The sequence below is a fragment of the Bactrocera tryoni genome, chromosome 3 (genome assembly GCF_016617805.1).
Source record: "Bactrocera tryoni isolate S06 chromosome 3, CSIRO_BtryS06_freeze2, whole genome shotgun sequence".
Lineage (NCBI taxonomy): Eukaryota > Metazoa > Arthropoda > Insecta > Diptera > Tephritidae > Bactrocera > Bactrocera tryoni.
The window spans coordinates 68886836-68909570 of NC_052501.1; the positions used below are offsets into that span (position 1 = coordinate 68886836).

Sequence of the window (22735 nt, forward strand, 5' to 3'; positions counted from 1 at the left end):
GGCTATAACAGTTTAAGCAATGTCTATGCCAATAAAGAAAAAAAAGAAGTTTAACTGTCGTCTGATTTCAGCAGCTCCTTTTGACTCTTCGGAGATAACTTAGAGGTTGTAAAACTTTACTTTTCTTAAGTTTTGGTATCTTACAATAATAGTGTTTATTAAGTGCCTTTCGACGACCCTTATGGTAAGTAATTCGAGTGGATTTAGGACGCACAATAATTAGCATATTAGGATCCTAATCGCAAGGAAATAAAGTCTGTTAAAACTTGATGCTTTTTATTAGAGATCCGTTCGATGAATTCTATAACAAACTCACGAAATTTTATCGTAAACTTTGAGGAATGTTTATGTGGCGTCCGACCAACCAAAAAACAGGGTCATAGCCATAACCAATTAGCATCAGCACGCTTACCACACACATATGTGTCTATGTCGGTATGTAGCACATCCATTGCTATAGCGGCTGTCCGATTGTTTAGTCCATATTCATTTCACTACGTACGCGCCTACATATTACTGTTTATGCAGTTTGTCGATGCAAAACCCTAGTAAACACTTGAGGAAAAAGTAGCACAAAAAGCAAAACAAATAAGTGACACACAAAGCGTTTAAAAAAAATAATAAAAAATATACATACGAAAATTTTGTTCGAAAAATATTTACTAAAACTACGGAATTTCGCTCGCTGTTTTTTGTAAAATTTTACGAAATTTGTAAAGAAAGAAATTTTAAACAAACGCGTTTATTTTGTATTGATTTTTACAGCAAACCTAACGATTTTTACACATTTCGAAACCGAAACCGCTCAATAAAACTAAACAAAGATGCTGCGTATACCGGGAATGCCATTTCTGCCAGGCACCACCTTTCGGGATGTAAGTGTTACCCCAAATGCTACATATATACACATATATATATATAGAGCACACATACAAACGAAGAAGTGGCTATTAAAAAATATATAAACAAAACATAAATTTCCAGCTATCTCGCACGAACTTCCCCAAGCCGCAGAGCCTTATGAATTTCCAGGGCATCAGCATGTTGAACGATCGCCAACCACCCGCCATGGTGGACGTTGGCGGTATGTGCATCGACATTAACTGCCCACCGACAGCCACACCATCACTCTATCCGCCAAAGACTGGACCCAGACTGCCACCATGGATTGCTTACGATAAGAAAGTACTCGGTTTCGATGCGTTCTTTAAGGAGACGCTACACGAAGTCTACAATGCGCCCTATCAAGTGCGTAAAGTGAAGATTATGTATTATCTGGAAGATGGCACCATGCAAATCATTGAACCGAAAGTGGACAACTCCGGCATACCGCAAGGCTGTCTGGTGCATCGCCAACGCATACCGAAGCCACCACCGTGCCAAAATGAATTCATCTCGATATTGGACCTTAACGTCGATACGAGCATACAAATATTCGATCGCATTTATCACATTACAAATTGTGACCTTTTTACGCGACATTTCCTAAATCGTTCGGGTATAGCCGTACCAGATCCCGTCGATATGCCAGTGTACGTTTCTGCAACAATTTTGGCGTATAAGATTTCAATGCCACCATAAAAGTTTTAATTCGCTTTCAGTGATCCCACAACAGAAATGCGTAAACGGTCGGCGAGAAAGATTCATAATCAACCACCGAAGAAACATTCATTCGCACAATTTTTGGCGTTCGATCGGAAAGTGCTGAAATTCCACGGCTACTGGGATGATCGTTCGGAGTTCGGCGATGTACGTCGTTTAGAAATATGCTATTATTTGGCTGATGACACAATGGATATTAAGGAAATTTTTCCACGGAACTCAGGACGTGAAGGTCCATCGCTCTTCCTGAAAAGAGGCAAACTCCCAAGGGTAAGTGATTGATACCATTGTGGTAATTACTTTCGATATTTATAAACATGGCCCGTTAAATAGCAATCTTGTCATAAATCTGCTGGTCTCTTTTCTGAGGAAAATTTTCTTTAAAAAGTCTTTCGAAGAGCTATAGCCGAGTTTACAAAGCCCACCAGTCGTTCTTCCTTTTCGCTGTTGGTGCCAATTGGAGATTCCAAGTGTAGCCCGGTCCTTCTCCACCTGGTCTTTCCAACGTAGGGGGGTCCTCCTTTTTTTCCTGCTTCCCCGGACGACATGACCTGACCAAAGTAGCCCGTGTCTCTTAATTCGCTGAACTATGTCAATTTCGTCGTACATCCCGTACAGCTCATCGTTCCATCGACTGCGGTATTCGCTTTTGCCAACGCTGAAAGGATCAAAAGGGTGGTCTCTTCCATTGGCGGTGTTTTTTACGTGGTGGCTCCCAAACCCAGCGCACAATCCTCAGGAGGGATGTTTCACCTTCTCACTTTAGCTCGCCTTCAAACGCATACTTATTGGCTATCCAGAGGGTACTTGGTCTAAGACCGGAAGTCGTGAGCTGCTTGAGCCATATGTAAAAGAATAGTTTCTGGCCACTCCCAAGTGTATGGCGCTTAGAGAACTAGCATCACTTGCGTGAATAGGTGTTTCAGCTTATTTCTCTGTTCAAAACATATGTGGTCCTCGGGTCGTATACATAAATTCGTAGCTCAGATCATCTAAATTGTGACTTGTGTGGACGGCAGAAGAGAGACAGGGTACAGTTTCTAAGCAACAATTTCAGATACAACTCAAAACGGGTCTAAGCGTCTGAAAAAGGTTGGAAAAATCAGTAGGGATAAAGCCATTACTGGTTTTAAGACATAAAATTACACACAATTTCGACTTTTAACTAATTTCACTTCAAGGAATTCAATGGACTTCCACTACCTGGGCAAGAGACGCCGCAAACGTTGTTGAATGTGCTCGGTACGAGCATGCGAAATGTACGCTACACCATTGATCCACTGAACATCGGCGAAAAAGAGGTGCTCTACTATGCCGATCGTGATCTACAAATCGGCACTGTGCTAAACGTGTACGGACGTGCCGTTGTGCTCACGGACTGTGATGAATACACACAAGAGTATTATAGAAAACGGGTTTGTAACACTTTGAATTCACCGACATTTTCACTTAACTGCTAACCTATCGCACTTATGATTTCAGTATGGTATTGAGAACTTTACAGCGGCACCGATACCGTCACGTGGTGACGATTGCGCGCCGATTAAACAAAAAGAACGCATACTACCACCCTATAATGGCTGGGGTTCATATGAGGATTCTGAGGGCAATTGCATTTCAGTCGAGCCCAAGCCGCCGCAGACTGATTTTAAGAAATTCATCAAACTTGATCGCTACGTGCTGCGATTTGGTGCGAAACTGTTATCGACCATACGTGAGAATTGTGAACGCATTTTCATCATTTCGTATTACCTATCCGATGATACCATACAAATCTTTGAGATTGCCGAACGCAATTCCGGTTTCTTGCCAGGCGGCGAATTTATGAAACGTACACGCATACCACTGCCGGGCCAAGAAGTTCACCTCCGAAGCGCCCACAATACTATCAGCCATACAATTTTTATATTGGCGCCACAATGAGCCTCAAAGATCATATCTTTCACATTGTGTGTCCGCTGACGAGTATACACTTATTTACATGGAGCATCATCCATACGAGGTGGCTGTCACATGCCATATAACGGTATATAATCATTTTTCATATATTACTCTTTATTTTGCGCAGTATCCAATGGCCGAGTATTAAGTCAATTATGCTGAAAATCCGCGATGCGGCGAAGTCGGATTATAAGGGCTTCATTTGCCGTTGCTTGCCGGACGGCGCTGAATCCGTTAAGGATGTGCAATTCATTGGTTTCGACTCGCTCAAGCGCGCACTTATCAATCTTCTGGCTGACGACATCACCAATCATGAAATCATTACGGTTTGTCGTTACTTCTCAGCCGAGAAAGCACCGCCACAGGCATGCAATCGGGAGACGGTACGTGCTGCGGTACACTTGGAGTTGAAGCGTTCACTATGGAATGCAATGGACGAGTTGAAGGAACATTTGCACCACATAAATCCGCTGAACAAACCCTTCCTCTCCGAGGCGAAATTGACGCTCCACAATGAAGGGCTGTCGCCTACCCTTCATACCGGAACTAATTGACGATCTACTGAGCGTATTAAATCACAATGACTGCGGCGAGGTTGAGGTATGCGATTTCCTGAACTTCATCGACATGGGTTGCGGCAAAGTGCCTGACATAGCACCAATGAATATCAATTTCGAACTATGTCCCAAGATACCGTTCCTACATAAGGGACGTTTGGTGAATATCAGCTGCTTCCTGCAGTACTTGGGTTTGGATGAGGAGGCAAAACCAAAGGAAGAACTGGCGAGTTAAGATTCTAGACGCTTAAACTTATTAAAACAGAGTTGCATTGTAATTTTCATAAGATTCAAAATTTTTGTCAATACATTTTATTTTCTACTCTCACACTTACACCACCAAAATAATATAATTAAATGAATGAACGCATCTCGTTGGACGTAAATCCTTTTGTAAATGGCTGCAACGAAAATAGTACATAAGTTTTCTTAATATTAAGTTGCTACGCAGTTTGTAAGATCCGGAAAGGAAGGTCGGAGACTCAGTTGATTTCCGTCCGTCTGTTCTCCCGTCCGTCCGTCTCAAGAAACGCGAACTAGTTCCTAAATTTTTGAGAATTGGAACTGAAATTTTTATTGAAATTATCAAGTTGTTGTTGTAATGGGTATCTGATCCCCGTTAAGATGGTACGCATTAGATAAGTTGTCAACGACGTCATACAACGGTGGGCTCAGGAAACACGCTGTTTCGACGGGGTCGGATCTATGGGAGAAAGGTGTCAAATATGTAAGGTTAATAGGGCATGCAAAGACGTGGCTAGTGTCCTGCGGAGACTCAATGCACACTGGAGCTATGTTTGATCTGTCAAGGTCTATTCTGGATAAGTAAAAGCTAAATCTGCTATAGTATCTAGAACGAGAGCTAGACCATATTGCTGCGGCGTGGTTAAGGACCAGCCGACCGATTGCCTTGTATGTTGGCAACAACGTTTCTTTGTCCTTTCCCCACGTGCTGCCGACTAGCGACTTGAAGATTTTTTTTTGCGGCTCTGTACTTTGGCCGTAATAGCGGTCGTTTGAGGAGTGAATGCGCACAGACGGTCAAAAATCAGTCGGAATCTTAACAGCATCGACTGCAATATTAATGAATATGATCGCTGTGGATTCAGTGGGTGAGAGTGTTAAATTCCGTGCAGCGAAGAAGCGAGAAAGGTCGAAGAGCCGTTTACGTTTGAGCACATGCCATCGATTCTATTGCCTGACGTCACTATCGTACAAACATCAGCGTACGTGGTGGTAGAAATTCTCTCTGATGGATGCGAGAGTTTCGAGATGTAGAAGTTAAACAGCTAAGGGAAGTGGACACCACCCTGCGGAAACCCTTGTTTAATTCTTCTCAACTTGGAGTTTTTATCTCGAAATAGTACGAGTGATTGACTACCGCACAGGTAGTTCACGGTCCACCTCTTCAGTCCTGGAGTGTGCGTAGTATTTTCCGGGTCCTACAGTAGCGTTGTGTGTCTAACTGTGTCAAAGGCTTTTGATAAATGCAACGTTACGAAGATCGTTCTCTCACAGGATGTCTTCTGGTTAAGGCGACGAACTATCTATGCGTCTATAACGCTAAGTGCTGTGGTGGTACTGTGCACTTTTCGGAAGCCATGCTGGTGTTATGCTAGGCTAATGTGGAGAGTAAAGGTCGGGAGTAGACCAGCCTCAAGTGTCTGGGGGGAGGAGACGGTAGGGCTCCCCTTTGTTGACGAGTTTCCCAGGTTTCAGTAGTGGGACCACTCTTCCGACTTTTCACACATCAGGTATTTAAAGAGTGGTCAGCGAAAGGTGGAGAATCTTGATGAGGTAACTTACTCCCGTCGAGCCTAAATGCAACTGTGTGGGGTATTATAGTCTCGATACAGCCGAAATTAACGTTTTTTCTTGTTTTGAATTCGTATCACTCTGTATTGTTTACACATACACATACATATGTCATTGCATATTTACATTTTGAGTGGAAATGTTGAAGGAAAAAGTAAATTAAAATGGCAAATTAATTTAAATTCGTACTTCAAAGAGTGTATATAAATTTTAATAAGCACATATGCATATAAATATGTACATACGTATATAAATTCATAAAATCAACTTAAAACAACTTTACATAAATAGACAAATTCATATTCACAAACATTCACTGAAGTGCGTTAATTGTTGGAATGTGCGAAAGAAAACATATTTTATAACTGTACTACAAAAGCCAATACTTGAGCATTGTTACTACAGTGACCACAACCGATATTTTAATATTATTTCAAGTATACATACACACACAAAAAAAAATCTTTTTATCTTAAAAAAAGGAATTACATTCCTATAAATAGCAACTACCCGTAATTATGCCAGTGGCGCAGAAAATAGCTTAAAAAGAACCGTTAATTTTCACTGCTTTTGTAACAATGCTCTTTAAATACATATATATGTATATATGCATATATAAATAAAGTGATTGTATGTGTCTGTAAGAAAGCAATTGTTTACGACTTAGCGCTGTGTAAAGAAATTCGCATTTACGCAAAGGAAAATTTACAATTTCGACTCAGTTAACCAGTTAAATGTCTGTGGCTTGCGATCCGATGATGGATTTATTGCTACATTAATGATGGTTGGCTTGTCGGACAGTTTTTGAGCATCCTTCAGTGCTGCCTGCAGTTCTGGTATCTCCTTGCAGAAGTAGCCGGACAAACCGAACATTTTCATCATTTCTTCATAGCGAACTTGTACGCCCAAAGCGGATGGCGGTGTACTGTAAACGTAAACGAACACACGAACATAATTGCATTTGCTAAAAACTTACAATTTGACAACTTACACTTGTGACAAATCGCCGGAATTACGAATGGCATCGAATGCTTCCTGATCGAAGCCACCATATATACCGTTATTGTTAACAATAACAATTGTAATTGGCAGCTTGTAGCGCACCATAGTCTCCAATTCCATGCCGGAAAAGCCGAAAGCGCTATCGCCTTCCACGCATATTACACGCTTGCCAGGGTAACGATCGCGGCAATAAAGTGCTGCCGCAATGGCGAAACCAGGACCGACGCCCATAGTGCCAAAGGTGCCAGCATCCAAACGATGACGTGGCAGTATGTTGAAGAGCATCGTACGTCCAATGTCCATGGTATTGGCGCCCTCGCTTACAATAATGGCATCACGCGGTATCAACTCACGCAGATGATGAAAAACGGTATAGTAATTTAGCGGCGAAGCAGTTTGTAATGCCATACTGCGCACTTGTTCACGATTGCGTTTGCATTTGTCGGCTAACTCTTCCCACCACGGGTTGTCATTTGGCAATTCGAAATTCACTGCGTTCATTTGCTCAAAGATTTGTTCAGCGAACGGCTTAATGTCCGATTGTATGGCGATCGAGGCTTGAACGGAATTGTGCAATTCTTCTGGGCAAATGTCGACCTGTAAAATGGAAAGTATTTAGAAAAAATAACAAAACGAAATATTTTTTAAGTATTTACTTGGATAAATTTGACATCGGCACTGTAGCGTGGTGGCTTGCCGAAATGTAGTATCCAATTTAGGCGTGCACCCAACAACAACACTACATCTGCTTTTTGCAATGCCAACGAACGTGCAGAGGAGACGCATTGTGGCGCTGTATCCGAAACAACACCTTTGCCCATTGGCGTCGGCAGGAAGGGCAGATTGGTGTTCTCAATGAAGTGTCGTAAAATATTTTCGGCATGCGCGTAGGCCGCACCTTTTCCAATGATTACAAGTGGACGCTTTGCTGTACGCAACAAATTGGCGGCACGTATAACATCGTCATGTGCCGGATACACTAGTGGCGCGACTGGATGTGGCAATGTTTTATAAATCTTGTCTTGCTGCACGCGTGATTGCAATAAATTGCCGGGGAAATCAAGATAAGAGACACCTGGTCGTCCGTATGTCGCATAACGTACAGCCTTCTCCACGTGCAGTGGTATGAGGGATGCAGTTGGTGGACGTGCCGCATACTTGCAGTATGGACGTGACATTTCCACTTGCGGATACTCTTGAAAGCCGCCAATACCCTCACCATGATCCTGACTGGTTGAGCCACCAATTACCAGCAATGGCCAACAATTGACTTGCGCATTCGCCATACCACCTATAAATGCATAAAAAATATTAATTGAATTTTCTTAACAAGTTTGTTTGTCCGACAATGTACCGGTTACATGCAGCAATCCGGGTCCAGAAACAACAAGGCATACAGCAGGTTTGCCAGTTAAGAAGCCAATTGCCTGAGCGGCATAGCAAGCTGACTGCTCGTTACGCATTCCAATGTACTTAAGGCCAGCAACTTGAAAAGCCATCGACAGTTCAATAACAGGTATACCGATAATACCGAACACATATTCTACACCCTTTAAAGAGAATATATAAAAGGCTGGATTAAATAGCGCCTCAGAGTTTTTTAAATAAATGTAAAGTTAAAGGCGTGCGCAAGATTTCAGCTCGATACCTCCAAAGCTAAGGGCTTAGTTCGCGTTAACACAAACAGACAGACGGGCCATGCAAACCAACTCAGCTAATTACGCTTAGCATTTATTTATACATAAACATACATATCTACTTTTTAGGGTCGCCGAGATTTTCTTATAATTACGGAAAGCTTTTTACACCATATTCCACAATTGGCAATAGTATTTCAATCAAATATTCCTAAAATCAAAACAATTGTACCATCATTTCGATACGTTATAAATTTTTTATTAGATCTGTATGTGTGTATACCATGCGTAACTGAAATTATTTTCGGTATAATTATCTTTATTTTCTACCAAGAGTTATCATGGCATTCTTTGATAAGAGCTGCAGCGCAAAGATTAAGTAAACTTAAACTGATTATGGGAGTTCATTAACATACATATTGCCTTATTAATTCAGCTAACAAAGATCAAATACTGATATCGGGTGATTTTTTAAGAGCTTGATAACTTTTTTTTAAAAAAAAACGCATAAAATTTGCAAAATCTCATCGGTTCTTTATTTGAAACGTTAGATTGGTTCATGACATTTACTTTTTGAAGATAATTTCATTTAAATGTTGACCGCGGCTGCGTCTTAGGTGGTCCATTCGGAAAGTCCAATTTGGGCAACTTTTTCGAGCATTTCGGCCGGAATAGCCCGAATTTCTTCGGAAATGTTGTCTTCCAAAGCTGGAATAGTTGCTGGCTTATTTCTGTAGACTTTAGACTTGACGTAGCCCCACAAAAAATAGTCTAAAGGCGTTAAATCGCATGATCTTGGTGGCCAACTGCCCATGCATCCCGAAAAATGCAATTGTTTGGTGTGGTTTGTACGCTGGTGGAATCATTGGACCGTATTTTTTCAAAGATGCTGTTGGACGCAACGTTACGGTGAATGGCGATCGCTATCGTTCGATGCTAACAAACTTTTTGTTGCCAAAAATGGAAGAACTGAACTTGGTTGACATGTGGTTTCAACAAGATGGCGCTACATGCCACACAGCTCGCGATTCTATGGCCATTTTGAGGGAAAACTTCTGAGAACAATTCATCTCAAGAAATGGACCCGTAAGTTGGCCACCAAGATCATGCGATTTAACGCCTTTAGACTACTTTTTGTGAGGCTACGTCAAGTCTAAAGTCTACAGAAATAAGCCAGCAACTATTCCAGCTTTGGAAGACAACATTTCCGAAGAAATTCGGGCTATTCCGGCCGAAATGCTCGAAAAAGTTGCCCAAAATTGGACTTTCCGAATGGACCACCTAAGACGCAGCCGCGGTCAACATTTAAATGAAATTATCTTCAAAAAGTAAATGTCATGAACCAATCTAACGTTTCAAATAAAGAACTGATGAGATTTTGCAAATTTTGTGCGTTTTTTTTTAAAAAAAGGTTATCAAGCTCTTAAAAAATCACCCGATATATTGTATATACTTAAATGATCATCAATATTTTACAGGTGCACTTTGCTCAACGAACTTTGCAGCTGATAAAAAAATAAGTATTGTGCAATGGGGTCAGATATCATGTAAATCGAAATATGGCAGTGTTATATGAAAATAATATCTATATTTATACTATAAAAAGTAACATATATTTGCTAATTTCAAGCATAACAGGAATGAGATTTTATAGTCCTATACTAAAATAACATTAAAATTTTTATTATAAATCTATAAATATATTAGTATTATAAAAAAATAGCATTATCATTTAATAATTTCTTATTGCGTTTAAGGAATCCCATTTAGGGTTACAATCAAGCCCTTTGTGGACACTTTACCTGCTCTTTTAGAGACTCCGCTATTATTTGCACTGCTTCAACTTCTGACATTTTTTGTAGTTGATTTAATATATTTTGCACTTTAAAAATAATTGTCTCAATAACACAATACTTCAAATTCTATATATAAATTTTTATTGTTATAAGTATTTACAATAAAGTTAAATACGTTTACTCAGTTCAGCTGTTTATGACAGACAAACGAAAGGAAGAATAAGCGGAAACAAATGCAATCTGAAAACGTTTGCTACCAGATATTATACCGATAACGTAGACGATAGTTAATCTACTGTTAGCGATTATAGAGTAACGAGTTTAACTTTAACCGATTATTTTTGTATGTTTTTGCGTTAGCAACGGCTTCAAATACCAATTTGTTGTTAGTCTACAGTTTGTTTTATAAACTAAACTGCTCCAAACGTACACTTGATATTACCGAAGCAACCAAATTGAGTATAAATTTTTTCAACTTATTGCTTTTACAATAACAACACTTACATAAACACCGGTTTCTGTATATCGAAGTGCCAAAAAATTAAATAAATTTTATCTGGCATCTTCTTTGATTCTATTTTGTTTTGCTTTTCGCAATTATTCTGAATAATTCCTCTGCAACTATATAGTTGTAATACGATTATGGAATTATTATTGAATAACTTTGGAAGTGTAAACAAATATTTGCTAAAGTTTAGTAAATATAATAAAGTTCGTACAGCAAATATACGTAACTATAGTTTATCGTCGTTGGATGAAAACTCGACAACTGCAAAGCTTTCTGCATCTGCCGACACGACGACCGACCTTGCTACCCATGGTCAGAAAGCACAACATAAACGCACGCAGAATTCATTACATATAGCAGTTATTGGTGTTCCAAACGCAGGAAAAAGTACATTTATTAACAACTTAATTAATCATCGGGTAAGGTTGTTACGAAACATTAAAATTGAGCTTTATAATTGACTTTAATGCTTAGGTATGTCCGACATCGTCTAAAGTGCATACAACACGAAAATCCAGTAAAGCAATTTACACAACGGGACAAACCCAACTTGTGTTCTATGATACACCGGGTTTAGTGACACCACGTGAAATTAAACGCCATAATTTGGAACAAAGTTTCAAAAGCGCCTACAAACATGCAATTCAACATGCGGATATTATCGCTTGCATGCATGATGTTTCCAATTCATGGACGCGAAACGCTTTACATTCCACTGTCATCGAAACGCTGTATGAGTACAAACATTTACCAAGCTTTTTGATTTTGAACAAGATTGATGCGCTGAGATCTAAACGTGTGCTGCTTGAACTGATACGCGTGCTAACCAACAATACTATTAACACCACACAATCAGTTGGGAATAAAAATCAAAGACGACAGTATAAGCGAATTGAAGAGTCTGTTGATAAACCTGTAGCAAATTCGGAGGATAGGAAAGATGTCAGTTGGAGTAACTTTCAGGAAGTTTTCCTAGTTTCATCCATTACTGGTAGTGGACTAAATGATATACAAGTAAGTAACAATTCAGAGTATTCCAATTAAAGTAAAATCAATATTAATTAATTAACAATATTTTGGCGCAATTGTAATAAGGATTATCTAGTAAGAGTTGCAAAGGAGAGATCTTGGGAGTATTCCAAAGGTTCTTTTACTGATGAAAAACCGGAAGCACTTATTGTGGAGAGTGTTCGTGCCAGGCTCTTAGATTACTTACCACAAGAAATACCATACAACTTGCATAGCGCAATTGAATACTTCTCCGAAGAGAACGGTATTACATATAGTTAATACTTATGATATCTGTTATAATTGTGAATCCTTATGTACAGGTACCATTTATGCATCAGTAGAGGTAACTTGTCCGTCAGCTCGTATTGAACGTTTAATTTGTGGCGAGTCGAATGGAAAATTAAGACAAATCACCGAACGTGTAACATCTGATTTAGTAGAAACATTCGGCAAGCCAATCTCCTTAACCATATCCACACGAAGTAAGAAAACAGATTAAAATAAAATTTGTTAAAAATAAAATATTTATTTTTTCGTTAATAAATTATATTTATTTCTTCAGTTAATAAACTAGAGTAGTTTTAAATTGGATACCAATTCATCTACGTTTTTTTCTATATCCGGTCCAATACCCAAAACCGTGGCTGTACCAGCTTCTAATTGCGTACGCCCTGCATCTCTTACTAATTCAGCGACTACACCTGCTGTCTTGGCACGATTTTGTAAATTTGTAAGCTCTTCTAAAGTATTTGCACGCAATACGATTTTTGGTTGTCCCGAAAATGACCAACATTCTACTAATTTTTGCTTATCTTGGTCTTGTTGAGATTGTTGATAACAAAGTATTGCTGCATGCGCGCACTGTGCAGCAGTTTTGCCTTTAGACATTTTTAAATCTCCTCGCACCACTAACACCAGTTTCGTACGTGGTGCCGTAATGACACTGAAGAATTGTTTAAGCATTTTTGTTTAATATTATTGTTTGCTGTTTATTTGGTTTGAGCGTATTTTTTCATTTGTGCTTCTGTGTATTTTTGCATGCACTGCTTAAACTCTTTTACCGCCTCTTGGCAACGGCGCCAATCACCGGTTTCAGCAATGCACTCTTGTACTTTGTAATGCAATTCAATGCAACCAGTTTTCTTAAGCATCAACTCTACGGGATCCTCAGTTTCCAGGGCAGCAGCAGCAGAGACTGACGACATTATTTGATTAAATAAATTACAGCTAATATACGATTTGTTTTACTGAAATAGTTTTCATTTGAATGATATAATTTTTCATTAAGTGTTAAAGCCAAATTAATTGCTACGGCAATCAGCTGTTTTTCGTCCCTTGCGCACCATGTGTTTTTCTACTGCTGTGCTTACAGAAGAGTCTAAATAATTGGGAATTGCAGAAATTCAAAAATTTGAAACTTGCAAGCACAAGTCTCGTTCATTGACTGGGTTTCACAAAAATACCTTTTGATCATATGATGTTCCTATGAGATAACGTGATTTAATAGGCGTTGATGTGATATGAAATTTTTGCTCGTGGCTGCGGAGCTTACATATATAAGAAAGTGCCTGCCCATGGCGCACAGGGCCACTAATTTGTAATGATGTGCGATCATATGATATGACACGATGTGATGTGACATGAAATTTTGTTCCTGCCTGCCATGCATGTATGTATATAGTATATAAGAAAGTGCATGCCCTTAGCGGAAAGGGCCACTAATTGGTTGTGATATGTGATTGCGTTGATGTGAAATGCAATTTTTGTTTTTAGCTGCCGGGCATATAGAAGAAAAAACGTGTCTATAGTGCAGAACGCCATTAATTGGTAGTGATGTTTTATGATATGATGTCGTTGAACTGATCGCTTTCAAGCTACAAAGTGCTTTGTATGAAAGGATAATACAGCTCGAAGTCAATAATAAGATATTATCTCCTCAACGACTTGAGCAAAGCTATCTGCCAAGAACAGTAATGCAGTTTCATGCGGTATTTGACATAAAGCCCTTCTTCTCACTTTTCCTGAACCGTAATTTTCTTGTCTCTATTGTTGTCTACTGACAATCTCTTTTAACTCACGATTAAAAATTTATTTTTTATTATATATTTTTGTATGTATAATAAAATATGACTCGCGTAGGTACATACATACATATGTGCATAAGAAGTACTTAACATCGAAATGTATATGGTGTGTATGTGGAGTGCAATATGTGTATTACAAGTTGAAGAGTTGAACTCTTTTTGAAAACTTAATCTAACGGTTAATTAAAGGGTTGTACTAAATCTTATCTATGCAGGAAAAGCTTAGCTTTTGACATAAAAAATCAAATATAAAGTCAGAAGAGCTATAACAATATTTTTTTAGTTTACACAAAATCATGAAAATGACATTAATACATTTCTAAATTCCAAACATAATTAAAAAAAAAATAAACAAATACAATATAATTTACTTTCCTACGTCTAGCTACAGTGCAATTCGAGTATTTACTGTACTAGCGTTTAAATACGAATGTATGTATAGCAATTGAATAAAAAACATATTTTAAGTGGAACGTTTCGCTAAAATTTGCAGCGCCTGCTTGGCTGCCGCTTTCTTTGCCAGTTTCCCATTTGCACCAAAGCCATTCACCTCCACACTACGATTCAGGCATGTGAACTGGCATTTCACCAAGTATACGTCCTCATCACAGATCGGATCGGCGAATTTCGGATTGGCATATTTATGCTCAGTTAATTGACGTACAGCGTCCAAGGGTATATTTTGCGTGAACTGATTGATTTCCTGTTCTAGCAAACCGTAAATGACATGCCAAGTTGTACGCAAGTCGCGACTGTCAAGATAGACGGCAGCAATTAATGCTTCCAATATGTCACCCAGCGCTTTGGGCACTTCCACATTGCTCGCCATATTAAAAGCGGCACCATTTGTTTCACTTGTAGGCACTGTAGTCTCCTCCATCAATATTTGTACATCGTCGCTGACGATGTAGTTATGTTTTTCTTGATATTTGGCAAAATCTTTAATTTTTTCAGCCAATGCGCTATTTTCAGCTAATATAAATAAATGGAAGCGATGACGCACACACACACCACCTAATGTTACATTATTGACCAATGCCGATCGTAAATCTGTAAGCATGCCTGGCGTCATATGCTGATAGCGTTCGAATATGTAGCACGAAATCAGAAAGTCTAGTATAGCATCTCCGATGAATTCAAGTTCCTGATAACAGCCAGTAATGCGATTGGTCGGATAGGAAGGATGAGTTAAGGCCTAAAATTCATAAATAGAAGAAGAAGCATTACTTAAACTATTCAGCTCCTTATTAATACTAAACATTTTTAAATGTTGCTAATCATTTATATACATAAACGCATATACGTTATGGTGTCTACGACGTTTTCTACGTTGCAAACTTAACTTAACTTAAACACGCGGTGTTCAATAATACATTAGTAAAATCGGATACATACCTGCAAGAGAAATGCACGATCGCGGAATTTGTAACCCAAATTCTCCTCCAATTTTTGATAGTTTATAAGAAAACTGTCGACTTCCTTAGGTGAAATGCTTGCTTGTAGCAGCGCGCTGGTAAAATTTAGGTCCATCAGATGTGAGAAAGATTTGCCAGGATCAGGTTTGCATATGCCGAAGAATTCCAACATTCGGAAAGTATTATAAATGCCATAATTTTTCACACAAACACCCAGTATGGCTTCCAATGTATCGGCCACGACTTTATCGCGCAATGCCTCTTTGTATATAAACAAATTTAGTTCGTTGTCTAAACGTCTCTCTTCGGCAGCTGGTCCATCGTCAATAAAATGCCTTTGGCTACCGCTCACGATTTGGCTCAGACGTTCCGTTGAACAAGCACCGTTGATAATCTCATCTTCATTCAATTGAATTGCATACAAATCACTCGGTGTTAAACTCTTCAGCATATTCTCATTCGTGCTGAAAAGTTCTAAAAGATTGCTCGGTAAGCTGACTAAAGGCGGCAACCATTCATGTGGCGGCTTAAATAGATAGCCACTAATTCTTTCTGGTATATCAGTGTCGAGCATGCAATAGATAAGATTTCGATTCGATACAAATTTTCCTTTGACTTCGGTTAAAAATCCCTCGTGCCATTTTGGAAATTTATGCACCAAATATAGAGAGACGGAAAACTTTAAAAATGAATCACCCAAAAACTCAAAACGCTCCATATCGAAAACGTCATTGGCGCCAGCTGTTGTTAGGGCAGCCAAAAAGTCTGCCTGTTCGGCAGATTTTAAGTTTTCACCGCTTAACGTGAGTTCCAATATATTTAAGTGGCGCTTCTCCGTCAAAGGAGCATCACACAATTTCAAACGGTCGATATTCATACTGTTTCCTGCTGTTTCGAGCGTTGGCTTTTTTGGCATATCCAACTGGGACTCTGACCACTCTTCATCGCTCAAGGTCAAAGTGTCCAATATTGAACCGTTTATAAATTTGTAGAAATAGTCCAGCTCAACCGGAAACATTAATTCCTGTTTGCGGGACAAATCTTCGGGTTCCAGGTAGTCCTTCCACAGCACATCATTTAAATTGGTCATGGTAAACACGGTCTCTTTTGCCTGTGTGGGCAGGGCGGGTAGTACTTTTTTCGGCTCCTGCGTAATTGATAAGTAAAGTTTTATTATTCCTTTATAATGACTTGTAAGACATTCTTTGCAAAGAGAAATAATTAATAAAATGGATCAAAAAGACCGTCGTACAGCTACAAAGCGCCTAGAACCAGTCACAAATTTATTGCGCCGATATTTTTCTACTACAGCCAATTTGGTTCGTAGAAAAAATAATGCAACCTAGATGCTGCAACGTTAGTCTCGCGAAAGCTGGATGGTGAAGATGAAAGTGTCTAGATGTTTCCACATAATCTTTCTAACTGCAGCTTTAACAAGTTTGCTTCAAAATCTTTAGTCTCACCACGTAAAAGCCTGTTAGGACACCTATCATTGCGGCTATATGAACCTTGCTAAGAGCTAATAGTTCAATGGACCTTTTGTGTCACCGTTACAATAGAAATTTACACTCACCTGCGGCTCTTCCATAGCATTGCCATCCATATCAATAGCTCGCGCTAAAGACTCGTCGATCATTAATTTTTTCGGCTGATATGCCACATTACATGCTATACCCAGGAATTTATTAACACGGCGTCGCAAATCCTCGGCATGAAGCATGAAATGAACGCGATGCAAAATGCTCGGTAGTAACAAAGCTTTGAGCCACATATCACCAGGAAACATGAAGTTGTGACAAAGCTCCGGTATAAGGCGTATGATGGAACTGTTGTGATGCGATTTTGCTGACTTGCCGACAGCATTGACGAAAAAGTTTCTTCTCGAAGTTAGAGCGCGTACTTCCAGCATAAATTGATCCTTTTGCACTACACAATCCACTTCATTCTTATATTTGTCATCGATAAAGTCAATGTAACTGGGATATTGATTATTATCGAAAGCGCTTTGTGGCGTTAAATCTGTAAGCACTTTGGTAACAACAAATCTTTGATTATCTCTGCCCGAGTACCACTTATTGACCACCTTGCCTATATAATCCTCTGGCTTATAAACTTTTTTTTGCCTTTCGCTTACGCTGTACTTTCGCTGTGGCAAGAGACGTTGAAAGTTTTGCACCAACTCCCAATCGATTTTACCGTTATTAAGTGGCGCTATAAAGTATGCGTTCTCTTGATTGCGCCGATCAAGCACCAGAAAACTTTTCCAGCATTCCAGTATATCACGGAAGATCATCAAATGGAATTTGGCTAATTGTTTTAGTTGTTGCTCACTTGTTATCGTTAATGTGATCGGGTTTTCAGCAATTTTCACAGATAATTTACCCTGATTCATGAAGAGCGGCATTTCAGCGAGCGCTGGCATTGGTTTGCGTGTCAAAATTGCATAGTTACAGTTAGTATTTAATAGCGTTACTATATGCTCCGTATAGCTGTCGGCTTTAAATTGCGGATATGCACGAATCTCATATGCGTAGCAAAGTTCGTTGATCTGTGGTACGGCATTGTAGAGTTCGTCCGGATATCTGTGATTGTAGAGTCGGCGTTGTTGTTTTCCCGCAGTTTTGGAGGTGACTGTAGATGAAGATATTAAATATTATATAATATTTGGTTCAAAACGAGAAAACGTTAACTTTGACAGCAAGGATGATGTATTAGACTTCACCAATGCATGTCTTATGGTATAAAAGGGTTTAAAAGATCTTTAACTGGATTTCTATCGCGTCAGTTTGTAAGGCAACTATATACTTTAGTGGAGACGCCTACGGTCTATTGTGCCCTCCCCTATATCACATATGGTAAGCAAGGTTCAGCATACTGAACAATTCCGGGAGCCTGCTGGATGCGACTGAGATGAGATGTGTTAATAAATTGAGTTCTGTGCACTCACATATAGCAAAGACTTCTGCTTGAAAAATGCTCGGCAAACGTCCCATTGGTATGGATAGTTTGGTATGCGATCTCGCAATGCTTGCTCCAATGCCTTTCGTTGTTTTCGAGCCGTCAGTGTACCACTGGATAGTGGTGCCTCTCAGCAGACACAAGCGAGCATTTGATATTTGAAGGCCTATCGGGGACTGCATTGCCTTAGATGCCCAAGCAACCGCTTCATAAGTGACAATAGGCCTTACGATCATGGTATACAGCCATCTAATAATACCTGTCTTGCAGCCTCGGGAACTGCCGGCTATGCGTCTGCATATCATCAGTGATTTGGCGGCTTTGGATAGCGTTAAATCTACATGCCTAAAGTTGTCCATAAAATAATTTGATTTTGAGCGTTCAGTTTGTATGGCAGCTATATGCTATAGAAGCACGATATCAGCGATGACAAATGAGAAACTTTTTAGGAGAAAAGTACTAGTTAGCATATACATATGTATAGATACAGATAGACAGACGGACATGGCTAAATCGACTAAGCCCAATTTTTTAAATCTGGCAATTTGGTCGACCTAGCGGGATAGATCACTCACACAACACACATCCCTATCCAGTTGTTGTTGTTGTAACGGGTACCTAATTCCCGTTAGGATGGAATGGATTAGCTAAGTTGTCGTCGACGTCGTCCAACGGTAGGCCGAAGAAACGTGAGTGTGGTTTGTGGGGCATCTAAAGAGGTGGCCAGTGTTATGCGGAGACTCATTTCTCGCGGCAACTCGAACTCTTCGTCTGCAATGGGTGGTGGTGTGACTCCAAGTACGTCATTCACTGAAATGGAGTCGGTAAAGGATTCTTCTTGCTTTCAATTCCCACAACAGCCGGTTCTACGCACGGGAATTGACCCGGATTTCAACCGGTCAATGGTTGTTATTTCGGAGATCTAACCCCTTTTAGATCGGTAAGCCTTAGTTTTAGCGTGTCGTCATTTCTACATGTATTATTTCGGAGATCTAACCCCGTTTAGAACGGTAAGCCTTAGTTTAAGCATGCTGCTCATTCCTATCCAGTCATGAATTTCACTTACCGTTGTCATTGAATTTTTTCCAATGACTAAAGAGTTCTTCCGACACCTTAGCAACGCATTCCGTTTTTGTCACCGGCAATAAACGCTCATTAAGTTCGCCTTGCTCGTACAATGTTTTGCAAGCTTCAAAAGCTGCCGAGATTTGTGCCTGTTTGACCGTACGATATCCCTTGCTCTATGCATATAATATTTAAAAACAAATAAAAAATATATAAAAAAAATAACATTGAAATAACTATAATAAAAACAACAAGAACAAATAAAATTAACAGCTTTAAAATTGCTAATATATATGTAAGCTTCTCCTACGCACCATTATTGTGTGTTTTATTGAAGATTGTAACGGCATCTGCAAGGCTACACAGATCTTATTGTCGTCCGTTGTTTGTTTATTAAACCATGGCGTGGCAACGCCAAATGCATCGGTAGGTAATAGAGCACAATAACGATATAACAGCGGTAGCGCATTCGAAGCCAATAGGTAGGCGCCGCTCTGCGTTCTAAATGGCGTAATCAGATCTTCAAATTGTTCGGCAATATCTTGTTCCTTTGGTTCATCTTGATCCAAAATACGTCCTATCAAGAAATCCTGTATGGTTTTATGGGCTTCTTGATAGCCTTTGATTTTTTGTATCACACTTGCTTCATCCGATTTTTGCGCGAATATCGCATATAAAGCGTCGCTAGAGCGCGCACGCCCTTTTGTCTGCACATAGGAATTAAACGTCTTCAATGGATCATAAGCAAAAACATAATTGCAGGCCTGCACGTCAATACCCTCTTCAAGTACATTCGAACAGACGAGCAAATTGCAGTCGCCATTGCGAAAGCTTTCGATAGCCTGTGTAAATATAGATGCAAATTGTAATTTTATATTTATTTACTTTATATGTATGAATGCTGATAGCAGCTTAGCAGAAGCCGTAAAGTGTAAACATATACAGACCTACATACATACGTATGTATATTCTCAAATTACAATAAACACAATGCTGTATCAGCCGAATTTCTTTGCTTATAGTATACTCCATATGTATTTACATACGTTTGTATGTATGTATAATGTGCATAACATTATAAACTTACCGTATTGTTCCACTTCTGATACAGCAGACTTTCTATGCTTGCTACAACCGAGTTCCGTCCTACCATAAATTGTGGACGCAAAGATTTAGCCAATATGGGCTCCAAATTAATATAATGTTGCAGTACATAATACACACAATAATTTATTTGGCTGTGTACCGACGCTCAACGAATATCAAACAATGTATTTCAGCTGGATCTTTATTCGAAAATAGTTCCTTTGTTAAAGCAGTAGTGAACGCATTTTTGGTGTTGAATAGTTGAATATTATGTCTAAGGTGTTGTATGCGTCATCTGGATCAGTAATTTCTCTTTCAGTTCATCGATGATTATATGTCGTATTTTTTCGCAAGTACTGATTACATAACGGTAAAGGTTACGCAAAACCATTGTTTCTGGCTGCACGTTTTTCAGTTCAAATTCAATTATTGGCGACATTATGGTATATAGCCGCTGCATATAAGCCGAATTCTTCCATTTGATATACGAAATCATTTAAAGATTAGTTATAAAAGACTTTTTATTGGGCTGTCGTGAGACTACCCAAATTTTTGGATTACTTTACTTTAATTGCACCTAAATCCCATTTATTGACCATTTCAGCACATTCATTGATAATAATATCATTGATGGTTTTGAACTAATCTAAATATATGTGTTTGCCTTGTATACGCGACGAGTTTTTCTGTGGGTTTCGTTGAGTATCTGTTGTAAAATGTTTTATAAATTAACATTTGTAATAGGAATGGCTATCATTTACGAGTGCTACTTACGCCATTACGTTCTGATATTCTTCCATTGAACCAACTGTAACGATTTTGCCGTGAAAAATTGCTTCTAAATTTTCCAGCTCCTCACGAATTTTGTTCAGTTTGTTACCCTTTATTAAGACTCCTGTCAAACCAATTACCCGCGGTAATTGTGATTTGTCAGCGGCCATTCTATAATGCCTCATAAACTCATGCATGGGATGATTATTTCTTGCATGGTGACATTCGTCAATTATAACAACACTTAAGTCAGTAATTTTAATATAATTTTGTGAAATTATATCGACAAAAATTTGCGCTGTACCAACAAGAACCTAAAAAAAATGACGCTATTATATAAATTTTGCAAGAAAAAACTTTAAGGCTACAATAACTATCACAAATAAAAAATGTTCTTTACAGGGACTTAATTTATTAACATACTTGATTGATTTTGATTTCATCATTCCACTTCCTCGGGGACCAATTATCTACGTCACGCTCTCCTATGTAGAAACCGACATTTAAGTTAGTGCATCGCTTCAGCTCAATAGCTTGTTGACGTGCTAATTCAACGGTATTGCACATAAATACCGCCCTTTTGCCACCATTTTCAATTGTTCTAAATGCGTATTCATCGTAAAAGACACGCACGATTGTACATAATTCTATAGCATATATGTATGTATGTGTATTGCATGTAACTCACTCTTGCATTTGATGTGAAAAGCGTTTTAGTGCCATTATCGCAATGTATGTTTTGCCGGCACCTGTAGGAAGATAGATTATAGCATTCCGTTGCATGACATAATTTAGGAGCTCCATTTGATATCGCCTGGGCTCCATTACATCCTTATCGCTAGTCTGCTAAAAGAATTAGTTTTCTTCAAATGTGTACATATCTTTGTTTTCTAAATGGCAAAGTACTTACATTTGCATTGACACTAGCCATTATTATTTTTATATTTAAGATTATTTACTTTAATTCAATTAAATTTTTTCCACAAACACCATGTAATCTGCACCGCTGTTGCAAATATTATGAAATTGCTTACTGATACAACAAAGAATGCACACAAGTTCAGTAGCTGGATCGACTTACGTGGCTTTCACGAACTGGCAGGAAGAACTCTTGTTGTTTTTGTGTTGAGCAAATTTTATGCTTTGATGTAAATATGTATATAATTTGAAAGATTTTGGTGATTTCCCCATTTACAAAATTCCTTGCAAGAAAACCAAATACTTTGACAAATGAATAGAAAAACGTATGTTACCAGACTTTTATTTTTCTAAAAAAAACTTTTCTAAATTAACAGCTGATGTGTAGATTTGTGTTTTGTTCTAATTAGAACCCCCTTCATTTCAATATAAACTGGCTGATTTTTATAGTTTATACATAGCCGCACTTCATACAATATAAACTGAGCTCGTTCTGGTTGCTGTAATAGTTTTTATCCAAAGTCGACCCCGACATGCCATATATAATATATATCCAGAATGCAATGAGT

At 38.8% G+C, this 22735-nt stretch overlaps 4 protein-coding genes and 2 pseudogenes across 4 annotated transcripts; 2 read left to right on the plus strand and 4 right to left on the minus strand.

Moving 5' to 3' along the window:
• Window positions 1–648: 648 nt before the first annotated feature.
• LOC120771190 lies at window positions 649–5561 on the plus strand (annotated as a pseudogene).
• A 543-nt stretch (window positions 5562–6104) lies between these two features.
• LOC120771191 (2-hydroxyacyl-CoA lyase 1-like) lies at window positions 6105–10463 on the minus strand. Its single transcript, XM_040099087.1, has 5 exons — window positions 10357–10463; window positions 8272–8467; window positions 7574–8208; window positions 6907–7514; window positions 6105–6840 (listed from the first exon to the last, which is right to left on the minus strand). Exons 1-5 carry the CDS (start codon window positions 10405–10407, stop codon window positions 6621–6623), a joined length of 1710 nt encoding a protein of 569 aa, XP_039955021.1. The 5' UTR covers window positions 10408–10463; the 3' UTR covers window positions 6105–6620.
• A 503-nt stretch (window positions 10464–10966) lies between these two features.
• On the plus strand, window positions 10967–12468 carry LOC120772404 (GTPase Era, mitochondrial-like). Its single transcript, XM_040101000.1, has 4 exons — window positions 10967–11277; window positions 11333–11872; window positions 11954–12131; window positions 12190–12468. The coding sequence occupies exons 1-4, from the start codon at window positions 10993–10995 to the stop codon at window positions 12366–12368; spliced, it is 1182 nt and encodes a 393-aa protein (XP_039956934.1). The 5' UTR covers window positions 10967–10992; the 3' UTR covers window positions 12369–12468.
• Window positions 12394–12844, minus strand: LOC120772405 (peptidyl-tRNA hydrolase 2, mitochondrial-like). Its single transcript, XM_040101001.1, has one exon. It carries the CDS (start codon window positions 12830–12832, stop codon window positions 12440–12442), a length of 393 nt encoding a protein of 130 aa, XP_039956935.1. The 5' UTR covers window positions 12833–12844; the 3' UTR covers window positions 12394–12439.
• LOC120772406 (cytochrome c oxidase assembly factor 4 homolog, mitochondrial-like) lies at window positions 12843–13161 on the minus strand. Its single transcript, XM_040101002.1, has one exon. The coding sequence runs from the start codon at window positions 13072–13074 to the stop codon at window positions 12859–12861; it is 216 nt and encodes a 71-aa protein (XP_039956936.1). The 5' UTR covers window positions 13075–13161; the 3' UTR covers window positions 12843–12858.
• Window positions 13162–14202: 1041 nt separating this feature from the next.
• LOC120770834 lies at window positions 14203–22424 on the minus strand (annotated as a pseudogene).
• Window positions 22425–22735: the final 311 nt, after the last annotated feature.

What these genes read in the sequence shown, in the direction of transcription:
- LOC120772405 (XM_040101001.1), bottom strand. Translation starts at nt 12,832, where the DNA reads ATGCTTAAACAATTCTTCAGTGTCATTACGGCACCACGTACGAAACTG.
- LOC120771191 (XM_040099087.1), bottom strand. Translation starts at nt 10,407, where the DNA reads ATGTCAGAAGTTGAAGCAGTGCAAATAATAGCGGAGTCTCTAAAAGAG. An exon ending in CGGATTGCTGCATGTAACCG is followed by an intron (nt 8,209 to 8,271) that starts GTACATTGTCGG and finishes ATGCATTTATAG; the next exon opens with GTGGTATGGCGAATGCGCAA. An exon ending in TCCGGCGATTTGTCACAAGT is followed by an intron (nt 6,841 to 6,906) that starts GTAAGTTGTCAA and finishes TTACGTTTACAG; the next exon opens with TACACCGCCATCCGCTTTGG.
- LOC120772406 (XM_040101002.1), bottom strand. Translation starts at nt 13,074, where the DNA reads ATGTCGTCAGTCTCTGCTGCTGCTGCCCTGGAAACTGAGGATCCCGTA.
- LOC120772404 (XM_040101000.1), top strand. Translation starts at nt 10,993, where the DNA reads ATGGAATTATTATTGAATAACTTTGGAAGTGTAAACAAATATTTGCTA. An exon ending in ACAACTTAATTAATCATCGG is followed by an intron (nt 11,278 to 11,332) that starts GTAAGGTTGTTA and finishes TTTAATGCTTAG; the next exon opens with GTATGTCCGACATCGTCTAA. An exon ending in ATACTTCTCCGAAGAGAACG is followed by an intron (nt 12,132 to 12,189) that starts GTATTACATATA and finishes CCTTATGTACAG; the next exon opens with GTACCATTTATGCATCAGTA.